Source organism: Cyprinus carpio, chromosome B3 (genome assembly GCF_018340385.1).
Source record: "Cyprinus carpio isolate SPL01 chromosome B3, ASM1834038v1, whole genome shotgun sequence".
Taxonomy (NCBI): domain Eukaryota; kingdom Metazoa; phylum Chordata; class Actinopteri; order Cypriniformes; family Cyprinidae; genus Cyprinus; species Cyprinus carpio.
In genome coordinates, this window is record NC_056599.1 from 15,350,754 (window position 1) to 15,365,554 (window position 14,801).

General features: G+C 38.1%; 1 protein-coding gene across 1 annotated transcript in view; it reads right to left on the bottom strand.

The window, feature by feature from the left end:
- Positions 1-4,794, bottom strand: part of LOC109068995 (Golgi SNAP receptor complex member 2-like) — an 8,604-nt gene extending 3,810 nt beyond the window's left edge. Inside the window, 3 exon segments of the mRNA XM_042719842.1 lie at positions 1,091-1,199; positions 4,105-4,169; positions 4,607-4,794. Coding sequence (XP_042575776.1) covers positions 1,091-1,199; positions 4,105-4,169; positions 4,607-4,635 — 203 coding nt within the window. The 5' untranslated portion in view covers positions 4,636-4,794.
- Between the last annotated feature and the right edge of the window lie 10,007 nt (positions 4,795-14,801).

Here is a 14,801-nt window from a genome sequence, read left to right on the forward strand (position 1 = left end):
TGTATTTGATTAGTAATTGTAATGATTCTAATAATGCCATGCAAATAATGCATAACATTACTAAAAATCTAAATTATTTTTTATTCAAAATAGTTTCATTTATTATATATAAATGCTATTATTTAAAAATTAAACTTATTTATATAATAATTCAAATAATGATCATATTGCTAAAATGCTATTTATTTGTTTTGATTATATTAAATCTTTTTGCAAAAACGTAAAATTTAGTTGCAGGGTCAATGAAAATATTTACAGGACAAGTACAAATTTGAACTAATGGGTTGACTGGGCCAGCAGACAAAATACTTATTGCTGAGCTGTTTTGACTCAATACATAAAACTATGTATGGTATTGGAACATATAACTATCAATTAAATGACAAAAGTGTCCAAAGCATCCTCTGTTAGAATTAGAATTCACATTGTTAAACTTCTGTGACAAGCTTCTGTTGTTTCTGTATAGCGTGTTTGAGATCATCCACACACACTGTCATAAAGACACTCTTCAAGAAGAGTCTGTTCTTTACGAAATTCGTTGTTTTGTGAGTGAGTGTAACAGGTGTGCTGGCCTCAGGTGTGTTTGTGCAGTGCTTTAGCCAGGCTTTGCCACACACGGCAGGAATGTTGGTGATGACGTGACTGCAGACGGAATGTTTCACTGGATCCCACTGCCACGGGGCGCATTCAACACAAACACTCTTCACCTTCATCACCTCACATTATTCTTCATTGGGCAGAGGCTTTCTCATTCAAAACAACTTACATTATGTATTTACTACAAGGACAGAGTAACTCAAGTTCTTATGGGCTATGTCATGGTAGAGATGATTGCAGAAGCTCATGAATCCCCTGATCTTTGAACCTACAACATTTAGGTAGCCATCTATCCACCAATACTATAGTCCAGCTTCCACATACTCTGGTTAATGATTACAGATCAAATCGGATACCAATTTAATCTTCTGACAGGAAGGATATTTTGCTCTAGCTGCCTATCCTCCTAAAAAACAACCTTGGATCAAGACAAGGACTGGACCTTTGCACGATTCAATAAGGCACAAGTGGATATTTCTACTGATGCACTCACAGTTTGGCATTCTGCCGGCGGTTTGGTGGCTCTTTACTGGCTAGTATCTCCAGTCGCTCCAGCTGATTAAAGATCTGATCAATTCTTGCTTGAAGTTCATTTTCAAGTACTGCAGGAAAACACAAGAATCAGAAACACAAGTACACAAATAAGAAGCATATATAAAGTACTGTACATCACAAAATACTTCAAACTAAAATTCAAGTTTGGGGTCTGTAAGATTTATTCATGGTTTTGAAAGCAATCTCTTGCGCTCATCAAGGCTGCATTTTATTATTGCGATTTATTAACGCATTTTAAAATTACTATTTTCTATTTTAATAGATTTTAAAATCGAATTTATTCCTGTGATGCAGTGTCACATGATCCTTCAGAAATCATTATAATATGCTGATTTGCAGCTCAAGAAACATTTATTAGTATCAGTCATGCTTTATATCAGTTAAAGTATACTTGCTGAATAAAAGTATTAATTTATTTTAAAAATATATATATATCTTACAGACACAAAACCTTTGAATAACAGTGTATGTACAAATAATTATTAATTATAATTATAATTAATTTGTTAAAAAAAAAAAATAGCCATGTTTAAAAAAAGTAAAAGGTTCAAATCAGGGATGCACCAATGTTTACATTTTGTAATACCCATTTCATTGCTACAAGTGAATTTAGGCATCACAACATTACAATGTACACAGTATAAAAAAAATGGATTAGCTAAAGCGTATTAAACTCTTTAAAATATTAATCTGAGTGTTAGATGGCCACAAAAGTAATTTTAATGTGAAAGTAAGGGAAATAAATGAGGACATTTATTTCATTATAATAAATGCATGCACTAAGTTGCAATAAGTATCAGGCAGAGAGAGAATCAAGCATTGACAAGCAGATCCGCTGATTGGGAATGAGTGTCGCTTCCTTGGAGAGAACCGCAGACTGGTGGGAAAGTTTTATCACACATGCAGTCTGCCCTGACCCCCACCCTCTGAGACAATGCAATCTCACAGTCGCTCTCACACAGACAAACCTATGCATGCGTTATGCATCCTTCCCGACTATGACATCTCTTATGATGTCACCAGTATGGGTAGGAGACGGTTATCTTATTCAGACTCACCAAAGAGCCACAACACCACCCCAAACACACACACACACCACAGCACTCCATGAGTCTCCATGCCCCCACCCCATCACTCCTCCCTGTCCTTCCTGCCGTGGCACCAGCCTGGCTCTCTGCATAAGCTCCACCTCTACAGAACAATCAGCTGCTCAGTGGCACCACGATGACTCTGCCTGCCGCCAGTTTATACGCGGTTTGACAACTGGATTATCCCATCACGAATGGAAAATACCAGGGGAAATGGGGTCTACACATTTTTGCAATATGATCACTGAAATCACAGGTGGTGGACAAAATGTAGTGGATGGCGTGGCAGTCTTGTGTAACCACACAAATTTTAGAGAAAATGTTAATTGGTACACATGTGTAAATAAGGCCGAAGCCAGCTGCTAACTGATCTCTGATGGGTTTCCCAAAAGCACTGTAGGCCCTAAACAGATAAACCATCGGCTCAGATGGTCTCTACAAACTACTTTACGACTTACAAAAAGGTTTACAATTCTTTTGAGAAATTCAACCCTGGACTAGTTATATGTCAAATTATTGTAACTGGTGTGATGTCTTGCACTTTCTTAGTGCTTGAAAATGTTTCAAAAGAATAAAGATGTAAATTTATATAGTGATTAAATATCAACAAACAGCTGGGAATAGGATAATCTTGTAATTACATTCATTATTACTATTCGTTAATAGAAATAGTTGGTTGCATTTAAGTTTACTGACATATCAGCTTCACAGACTACTTAATGATAGATCCAATTAGATTCAACATTCAACAAACAATACAATAAATGCCCATCTGAGGTGTTTTAAATGTACATATATAATATATATATATATTATATATATATATATATATATATATAATATATATCACATCCAAATAAAAGTTTTGTTTACATAATATATGTGTGTATACTGTGGTATATTTATTAGTATAATAAAATACACACCATGCATGTATATATTTAGAAGAAAATGTTTATATATTAAATGTACTGTAAAATAAAGTATTTTAAATGGGGTACAATATTTCTAAAATAAACAAGTATATATCATAAAAGTTTGTACACAACATATATTATAAACAAAACTGGATTCTGATTCATGATTAATCATGACAAAAATATGGATATACCATAATACCATCATATGTAGTGTATATATACAAATACTAAAAGACATGTTGGTGGTTTTTCTGGCTCCTTCATTAAAAAATAGTCCCATGTCAAAATCTATTCCTCATGTGACCTTCACCAAACCTCAATGTAGTGCTAAAATACTGACATTTTGGTGGTTCTTCGCTCTTCATTAAATACCCATGAATCAGTCCGGTGTGACCTTCATGACACCTTGTGCAAACAACTGGTCGTGCTAAAATACTGACATAACAATGCAGCTTTACAGAAAACCATGATATTACTATTTATAATATCTTCATGCCTTAAAGTCGTATTTATCAGATTAGAGCTGGAGAGATCATATAGTTTACATTCTGGGATGATATAAAACAATCAAGCTGGTCAGATTTTGTATATAGTATATACATGAGTGTAACGTAAGTATCTGGCAGATGCATATTTTTTTCCAAAACAGCATTTATTTAAAAAATTTGTTATTTTGACACTCTTCCCATTCTGCTTGCTATTTATCTAATAAATACAGGTCAATTAAGGGCTTGAAACAGAAATGGTAAAACTCTTGATTGAAATAATATTATAATATGATGTAATTGAATTTTTTTTGGTTTTTGTTTTTATTAATCACACCGCCCAGCTCTAATTGTCATTATGTTTTGGAGTACGTGTCCTATTTGAATCCTCTCGTCTCTGTGGGATTGAGGATCTTTATTCACACACACACACACACACACACACACACACACACTTACAATGGACTGACTGTCGGTCTGTTGTCTCCAGTCGTCCCATGTGAGACTGAACCTCCTGGATTTGTCTAAGAGTTAAAGACATGGATAGGTGAGAAGAGAGAGGGGGTTAAAAACACTGTAAGTTACATTATTACAGTCATTATTGAATGAATGAATGTTAGACACATCAGGGCCCTGTGGATGTCCCGTCTGCTGTAAAGACAGATAATAGCGTTATACAAGCTGTACCTGAATTAAAACAGCTGACAGGCCGTAATGAAAGCATAATATCAACGAAACCTCCTCAATGAGAGTCATAAACAGAAAGTATAAACAGGAATCTATAATATCACTAGACGAAAGCAGCTTATATTCTATTTCCATACAATATATTTCAAAGAGCCTTTTATTTGTTACATGTTATACCGAACTTAGGAAAACGGTCAGCATTTGATATCTGAGCATTAAATAGCTCTGTTTACTGGTAAGCTAGCTAAATTATCAGCAGTGTGAACAAACTCACTTATTGGTCTGATGGTAAAGCGTCTCCATTTTCAGTGACGGTTAAGGACGCCACTAAAAACACGAAAAAAAAAAAGGATTTAAAGGAAAGTTATGCAATGTTTTATTTCCTCCGTTTCGTTTAGTTTCACATATCGCTGTCCAGCATACACGTCAACAGGGAAAAGGACCTCTTTCAGGCGCCCTCTCCGCCTGATTAAAAACACACCGCTAGAAGAAAGAACAGCGCCAGAAAGGACCTCTTTACCACTATATAAATTAGTTTAGGCGGATGGTGGAGGGTATTCAACACTACTATCTAAATGTCGTTAGTTAGGAGGATGATATTCGACCCTACTATCTAAATTTAGTTAGTTAGGAGGATGGTATTCAACAATACTCATTTTTTAGTTAGTTGGTAAGACAAAGGTTGAAACACATTCAGAACTACAATAATAGACTATAAATGAAAGAAAACACACAAGCAGGGAGGCAGACTAATAATTATAGAAATTAGTGTAAAGATTTGCAAATAGACAGGCTACACAGTCTCAATGGCTTTCTTATTAATAAAATAAGGAACAGTCTTTAAAAAGTCAAAAATTAAATTAATAATAGCCTACAATATTAGGTCTCTTTTATTTTATTTGAGGTGACATTAGTAAAAGCGGGTGATATTCATTAAAGGGTTAGTTCACCCAAAAATGAAAATTCTGTCTCACACTTGTGTCGTTTCAAACCCGTAAGACCTTTGTTCATCTTCGGAACACAAATGAAGATATTTTTGATGGAATCTGGAGCTGTCTGACTCTCCGTAGACAGCAACGCAACTGAAATGTTCCCAAGTCCAGTAACGTAGCAAGGAGATCGGTAAAATAATCCATGTGACATCAGTGGTTCATCCGCAATTATACTTATAATTATTATATAAATATTATATTATATTATATATTATAAGGTCTTATGGGTTTGAAACGACATGAGGGTGAGCAATTAATGACAGAATTTTCATTTTTGGGTGGACTAACCCTTTAATCCTAATATAGTCCTATAACGAATACTTCTATGATTGTGATTAATTTTGACAAAAAGATTTTACCTTTACTTATACAGTTCTCTATAAAGGTACAATAAGACTAAATGCCACATGGGGTAAGAAGCCTTTATGCTAAAATCTTAAAACTAATATTATAACTGGTATATAGTTAGATTATTTTGTTAATTTGTAAATGAATGATGTTTTAACTATAAGATGCACGCCATTAACTAATTACAGAATAATACAAAAGTTACAAAAAATAAATGTTATAAAATGACGAAAAATAAATAAAACATAACAACAAAATTTTGTCCAAAAGTTACGCCCTGTATTTTAGTGGAAACTAACGGCTAATTATAGGGTTAACTTTCTCTAAGGAAGATCTGAATGTTTAGATTAGAATGTGAACAGCAATTAGCAACCATCTTTAATATTAAATAATGTGAATTAAGATAGACTATTTTTCTCATAAGAGCTAAATTCAGAAATCTGTTCCATAAAGCCCTTTAAATGACAGCTATTAATGTAAACCTTAATCCCATTCATCATTTATGTGAAACATGAATCAAGCAGCAATTGTAGTTTTATGAAAGCAAATGCCATCATTCTTATAGTATGGTTACAGCTTGAGGCCTGGGGGAAGGTGTGTCAGCTTTCATCCCTTGATGGAGCGTCAGTGACAGGAAGAACATAATGACAAAACTTCTTGGGGCAAGATTTTGTCAACTCCTTTTGCTCGTCCCGGCTTTGTCTAATTATGTTGGTTTCCGCAGCCTTGTATCAGAACACCACCAGTCTGATCTGGTGCCTCCCATGCCCGGAGACACAGACACAAGAATAATGATATCAAAATTTGCAAAAGGGAGACAGACAGAAGAGGTGGATGTCTGTTGACCTGTTCATCACAGTTTGAAGAGAATGAGTGGATGAAAGTGACAGTGATTTAGCTACATTGTTTTTTTTTTGTTTGTTTGTTTTTTTTGTTTTTTGCCCTGTGGTTAAACCTCAACAATGTCATCTCTGAATTCTCCAGAGACTGGTCTGTGTGTGTGTGTGTGTGTGAGTATGTGTAAAGAATAAGACATGGTGGTTACATACAAAAAAAACCACAGCTGGATTATTCATGTTTACACCATTTTTATTTTATAAACTATGTTGTAATTAAATAAGGTGTTTTTATGAAAATGTCCACCTATAACTTTTCAAGGGGTCATTAACTACCTCTGTTTTACACATAATGTTATCAAAATTTTTACATCAAAACACATCATAATTTAGAAGTAATAAGCTATTTTCTGTCCTGTTTTGACCCCCTCATCAGACCGCTCTGTTTTAATAGACGTGGCAGATTGTAGACTCAGAAGTAAATGCAACTGCTGTGATTGGCTAACAGCTGTGTATGTTTGACAGCCTACATCCTTCACAGAGGGACACTGCTGTGATTTAGGCTAAGAACTCATAAATACAGTACATATCAAATTACCTTGTTTGTAAACGAATCTGCGGTAAAATGAAGTGAACAAAGGACCAAGTTCTTACTGATGCAGTCTGGTATTTCATTAAAAGTAAAGTTCATAAAATAAAGTTTATCGTTTGGTTTCTGTGTAGACCTGCGTTTTCCGCTCTCGTCATTTACACTGTTTGCATGATTCGTTGGGCTGGGCTAAACAGGCAGCAATGTAGAAACAGGCGTTGATCTTCTTCTGCGGAGGCGGTGCTTATCCACACTATTACATCATAATGTGTCACATTCCACAAGCTGACGTTTTGGCAGACTGCCTTCAATATTACAAGAAGGTTTTGAGTTCTGAAACATACAGAATGTTTTTTATAGCACAGTGACCTCTTACATATCAAAAGATCAAGGGAATTTTGATTTGTAAGTTCATGACCCCTTTAAACAGATTACTTTTTAATTTTACTTTTTAATTCAGAGACTGGCAATACGATTGACATGATGTTTAACATGAAGCTGGGAGAAGAAGAAGGGTGGTAATAATTAAATTAACAGGATGTCTGTTAGAGAATTGGCTTACATCAGTTTAGATTTTTCGGTTTGTATTTAAAACATTTTTGTGTGCAATATGTAAAACAAATGCTGGTGTGTTTTTGTTGTTGTTGTTATTGTTATGTATGTTTCATTTATTTTTTTACATAAATTCCATACTCAAAAAAATTTTTGTTGTTTACTTCATACTTCATAAAAAGTCGTAATTATAAGTGGGAAACTCTGGATTTTTTTTAAGCCTGGAGTTTCCAAATCGAGGGATGTGTCAGAGAAAAAAAAATAAATACTAAAAAAATAACACTGTGCAATTTTGATAAAAAAAATTGTAAATGTAATTTAAAGCAAATTGAATAAAAACATTAAAAGCAAAACCCCACCTTCTTTATTCATCATCATTTTGCATTTTATGCAGAAAGGGCAATTGCTTGCTCCTAACATGATTCCATCTTCAAAAATGGTGGATCTTTTCCAGTACATCTAGTCATTCTTCTCTCTCTTAGAGGTCTACTGTGGTCAGGTATGTGTAATTATAGGTGTCTGTATGTGTGTGAGTGTGTGTTTATGTGCTACTCAAGATCAGGGCAGCTACCTGTTTTGACTGGTGTTGATGTTTACCCCCCCCCCAAACCATTAGTGTGGCGGGTGAGACGGGCAGGTCTGAATGAAGGCCGAATGGTGGTTGATGTCTGTCTCTCCAGGCTACCTTTCTTAAACAGTGCCCCCTTTTTAACTCCCATCTCCCCTCCATCCAGCTCGCCCCCAGCACTATCTCTCTTCATGCTCCTTCTTGCTCTTCTCACACTCCATCCTTACTGTCATAACACCTCCTGAGGCCAAGAGGGATATTCAGGGAGGGAGACTTTCACAGGAATAAGCAGACAGGAGTCATGAGAAATGAAGGTAGGGAGAAACGCTGGAGAAGGGGATGATTATTCTAGGAAGAGGAAGTAGATAGAGAGCAATGAGGCTGGTTGACGTTTTCAATCATATTTTCTGAGGTTACACATGTCAAAGCAATTTGTCCTCTGGCAAAAAAAGCATCATTCAACCTTCTGCCATCACACACACACACACACAGGCACAAACTCACGCAGCTGTGAACCAGAAGCAGTGGGTTTTGTCAGGTGCTGATGATTTGCTGATTTGCCCCTGATGACCTGTTTTTCATAAAAATTAATAGAAATGCTGTAAAAAGTAGGTTAAGTGTTATTTTTTCAGTCTTACTTTAGACACCATAGTAACAACTCTGTTGTTTTGTGGAGATATATACAGCGGGAGGTGTTCTTGTGTATTTTTCATGCATACAGAGAAAATAATATGTTATTAAGCCACTTATGTTTAATGTTTGGTGGAAAGAGCAGTCGGCATCTTTTATCTTGACAGCAGGTGAAGGTGGCAATCTGTAATGTCATGATGAAGAAGATCACAAATGGTGCTGAAATAGCTCCAGGGGTAGAAATGTTTGGATGCCAGATGTCTGTTTTCTCATTCATTATTGTTTTCTGAGCTTTCTTTATTTTGGAGGAGAAGAATACAACGCTTGTGTTTCAGCCGATGAGAGGTTACTGAGAACTAATAAAAACCTGTAAGGATTTGTGCTTTTGTCTCTGTATTTATAAATGGATCCCTGAACTATAGGCACACACTCAAATCAATATTTAGGCCTAGATTTAAGATTTATGTTTTTTAATTGCATATAAAATTTCATGCACACTTGTCAGTCATAAATAGGCTACTGTAAATGAAATGTTAAAACATGTAAGCTTCTTTGTAATAGTAAAAATAAACTGAATGTATCTGGCCATATTTCAATCATGAATTAACTGAATGAATGTAATTGTTTTCACAATGAACAGATTAATACTGATTTTAAACTATTTTAATAGATGCATTATGAAAATATTATTTTTTAAAATAATATCAAATAGATACGCAAATAGTTCATAAACTATGCCATGGTATTTATTTATTTATTTTTATATTTAATTATTATTATTATTTTATTTCTTTTAAATATAAGTTTTAAAGTAAAAATGTGTAATCCAAATGGATGGACACTTTGTAATTCAAGCACATAAATCTTAAATTTAGGCCATTTTTTTTCTTTTTTAGTGCAACTTCACCTCACCTCGATCTTTGTACTGGAATCTTCTCTCACACTCTGTTAAAGTCTCTATAGCTTTCGGAACTTGAATATCTTGAGCTTGAAGAACTTGCAGCTGTGGGTAATGAACACACACACACACACACACACACACACAAAGTCCTGTGGTAATACCACCCTGTGACAGGAGCACCTTCACAACCATTGTCAACCATTCCCTCTGTCTCTATATTATAAACATAAACAATAACACAGATCTATGATGATACCCACATAGCTTGCTGACAACTTTACAGTATATAAAGAATTTTAAGTTAAAAAGGTTACTGTCACAGATATGAACTCTTGTTGTGTGTTTCATTTCGTTTCTGTCTTCTGTCCTGGTTTAGGTTCCTGTTTGCCCATATTTGGTTCTGTTCCTGTTGTCATTAATACATTAGTTCATTAGTCAGTTATCAGTTAACCCTCAGCACTTGTATGTCTGTCATTTACTGCCTTATTTAAGATCTCTCCTTGTTTCAGTTGCCGGTTATTGTTGTGAATGCTTATGTTCCCTTCTGTCTTAGATTAACCTTCATCGTCTGGAGATCTTATTAAAAATCTATATTGTATTATCTTTGTATTTCCGTGCTCTTGATGCAAGAGTCACAATTCCATTACAGTAGTGTATTAGGTTCACGATTCAGATCTATAGTGCACATCACCAAAACCTGTATGTTTATTAAATAGTTTGACTAATTACAAATAGATGTTTAACTCATGAACTGCAGTTGTCATAGTTTATTATAAGCCAGTTATGGTGACCAACCAATACAAGTACATTTAATTATATTTAATGCAGCATTTTTGCTTTCTGTCAAGTTCTAATCTTAAATGCAAAGTCTAGTTATTTTTAGTTGAAAGGGCTGTTCATACACAACATGTTTTTGAATTCATCTGCATCACTTTTCCATTTGCTTTTCTATGTAAACATGAGCTGGACATGCTTGGCTGTTGTTCTAGTGTCTTTTACAGTGTCTCACAGACAACACAGCACTTCAAAAAACGTTTAAAAAAATGCATCTACTGACCTTGTTTTTTTTTTTTTTTTTTAATCCCTACCATGTTTCGTGATTTGATAAGTGTTGTGAAACCCTCTTTGAACTATCATGAACATCAAATAATGAACACTGACAATACTTCATATCATTGTTCGTGTAATAAAATTATCAGTGTGCAGATGGCTGAATGTCCATGGAGAGAGTGCAGATGGAGAGTGCAGGCTTGGGAAAGACCAAGAGCACACATACAGCTCTATTCACATGAGATGTTTAGGTGAACACATGTTGTTTTGTGTGTGTATGAAACTTTGGATGTTGATGTGAACAAGAGAGGAGTGAAGGCTGCTCCTGCCTCCTATCTGTGGTTATCTTCAGTGCACTTGTTGATCAGTCTGGGAAACTGTTGTTTTCTCTGCTAATAGAGGTCAGGTCCAAGACTGGATCTGATCGCACAGGTAATGAATATGATGTTTTGCGATCTTTAGTTAAATCTTTGGTTGTACAGGGTATTGCAGGGCTCTTGAAACAGTGTAGTGTATGATATGTGTGGAATGAATGTTATCCTGGGTGGCTTTGGGTTTTAACCCAACAGGTGTTTTTTTAACAATATGCCAAGGCTCATGGGAAATCCTCCTTCACAGTTTTCCCAGCCCTCAGCCACCCAGTCAGGATAGTGAGGAGACAAAACTCTGTTAAGTGTGTGTGTTTGTGTGTGATGCAAGGCCGAACAAGGATAGGTTGAGAAAGGGATGTCTTTTTTTTCATCAAAACTTTTGTCCTTATGGTCTTTGTAGAAGAAATCACAAACAACTTCTTGTGTAAAGTATACATGTGTAAGAAATATAGAGTCTGCATCTGTCGACACCTGCTGATGAACGCAGCATCTAGCCTTTGCCCTCGAACCTATTTCTTTAATGACCAAGCAAATCAGAAATATCTCACAAAAGAGACATTCAAAGAGACAACTTCCTGATCATTCACTTAGGTTACTACTCACTCACTCACTCACTCACTCACTCATTCACTCATTCACACAACTTGTGAAGAAACAGAAGTTTACGTGACAGATCTTTTAATCCGTATTGTGCCATACATGTAAAACAGATTTTTGAAAAATCCTGATAAATACTTGATGCAAGATTGAGGTTGATGTAAGTAAAAAGAGGGGTTTAAGTAGATGATTGAAGAAGTCCAGCATACGTAATCAGAAAGAAGTTTGTCAATTCACTGGAATTCACTACTTGTGAATGAAGATAAAATATAATGAAATAAATTACTAGTTTAATAACAATAATAATATAACATTATAACATTAAATCTTAAGTAATTATTCTAAATGCTTAAAGTGTCACAATCTCGGTGGGGTCTGAGGCTTTTGTTGTCCAGGGGTTTTGTTTTGGTGGCTCGCCAGGTTTTTATGGTGTTATTGTTTTGGTGGTTTATGAGGCTTTTGTTGTCCAGCACCCTGTTTTGCACTGATTATCTTCCCTTTATCATGCCCTTGTGTTTGCTGTCTTGTGTCAGTCCGTAAGCATAGTTTGAAGCTCAAACCTTCTCCTTGCTAGTCGAAGTTTTTGACCCAGCTTTGCTATTTTTATTTTTCCTGTCTAGTCTGTCTGGTGTTCCTGTTTTTTGTTGTTTTTACCTGCCTGGCCCTCTAGGAATCTGGGGTGGTTTCTGCCTTGCCTCTCGTTACTCTGAAGCCTGTGTCTACCAGGTAGCCGACTTCACTCACCTCTCTCTCGGCATTGCCTCTGGATTTCAGTGACGGCTTTCCGGTGCTGACTCGCCACCTTCCCTTGCTGCTGTCTGGCTGATGCCAGTGAAATCTCCGCGCTGGGCTTTCTGACGGAGTGCTGGCGGTTTCGTGATCCAGCCGATTAAGTCCTCAGTTTTGGTGTTAATAAACTTTAATTATTCACTCATCCGCAGTTGGATCCTGGTCGTGATTCTGACAGTACAGACTGAACAAAGATGGATCCAGCGGGTGAGGACTTTGTTAGGTCAGCTATCGCTCATCAAGGCGCTCTCCTCGGCCACCAAGCCGGCCAGTTCTCGTCCACCACTCAGGAGGTGAAGACCCTCACTGCCCAAATGGTTGAGTTAAGTGGTCGCTTCCGTGAATTGCAAGATGTTCTGTCGTCCGCCGCTTCTGCGGTTCACCAGCCTCTCACTCAGCACGAGCCCGAGCCGCTGCCTGCAATCCATCCTTGTATGATGGAGATCCTAATTCATGTCGGGCGTTTCTATTGCAATGTGCGCTGGTATTCGCGCTGCAACCACGCCGTTACGCTACAGAGTGTTTGAAGGTCACTTATGTCTTCACACTGCTGACGGGAAAAGCGAGTGGGGGACGGCCGTTTGGGACACGAGAGCCCGCTTCTGCTCGGATTTTGAGGAATTTCGCTGTGAAATGATGAAGCTGTTTGATCGCTCTGTTAAGGGGGATGAGGCTGCATCTAAACTAGTGCGGCTCTGTCAAGGTGGAAGTTCTGTGACTGAATATTCCATCCAGTTTAAGACACTAGCGGCCCTCTTGCGACTGGAATGAGGGGGCGCTGCGGGCTATATTTCGGGAGGGCTTAACTTTGACATACAGGACGAGATCGCGACACACAAGTTACCTAAAAGACCTGGAGGGCTTTATTGATCTGGCCACTCGAGTTGAGAGCCGCCTTCATTTGCGTCAGTGACGCTTGGCCTCCCGTCCATCTTGGGGGCTAGAAGAGACCCAGCCTTTCAGGGCTAAACAACCACCTCAATCATCCCAGACGGAACCTGAGCCCATGCAGTTGGGCCGACTTCGATTATCTGCCCATGAAAAACAACACAGGCTGGTGCAGGGCCTCTGCCTCTATTGTGGGAGGTTCAGGTCACTTTGCTCAATCATGTCCGTTAAAAGCCAAGGCCCACTAGTCAAACTGGGGAGTCCTGGTGGGTGCTTCTCCTCTAATCTCCCCTCAGTCACGTACCCAGCTCTCTGCCACCATCATGTACCAAGGATCCGCCTACTCCTGCAAGGCCCATATTGATTCTGGTGCTGAAGCCAGCTTCTTGGACTACAGCACTGCTAAGGGCTGGGGCATTCCTGCCATTCCTCTTTCTTCTCCGGTCACTGTTTGGGGCCTCTCTGGCCAGTCTGTAGCCACTATCACCCACACCACCCCTCGTGTAAGTCTTGTTATCTCGGGCAATCACCATGAGTCGGTTGTGCTGTTCCTTCTGAAGTCCCCTCACGCTAGTCTTGTTCTAGGGCACCCTTGGTTGGCTCAGCACAGCCCTCATGTGGATTGGCCCCGCAGTCAGATTGTGTCTTGGAGTCAGTCGTGACATGCATGTTGCCTTGGTTCTGCCTCTCCTCCTGTGTCTGTGTCTCCTGTGTTGCAGGTTGCGGCCGCCGACCTCACTGGGGTTCCGGGGGAGTACTGTGGATCTGCGGCTGGTTTTCAGCAAGTCCCGGGCCACCTCGTTGCCTCCTTACCGGCTGTTCGATTCTCCCATCGACCTCCTCCCAGGCACTTCTCCGCCCGGGGTCGCCTATTTTCCCTGTCAGGTCCTGAACGAGAGGCTATGGATACATACATTCAAGAATCCTTAAAAAGCCGGTCTCATTCGCCACTCGTCTTCCCCTGCTGGCACTGGGTTCTTCTTCATTAAGAAGAAGGATGGCTCTCTGCATCCTTGCATTGATTACCGATGGTTAAATGACATTACTATAAAGAACAGGTACCCCTTGCCCTTAATGTCATCTGCCTTTGAACTTTTGCAGGGAGCCAAGGTCTTCACTAAGTTAGACCTCCGCAACGCCTATCATCACATCCACATTCGTGAGGGCGATGAGTGGAAGACATCCTTCAATATCCCCACGGGACATTATGAATACCTGGTCTTTCCGTTTGGGCTAACTAATGCTCCTGCTGTCTTCCAGGGCATGGTCAATAGCGTGTTGGGGGACATGATTAACCGATTTGTCTTCGTGTACCTTGATGATATTCTCATCTTTTCTCCATCCCTTCAGGTACACAC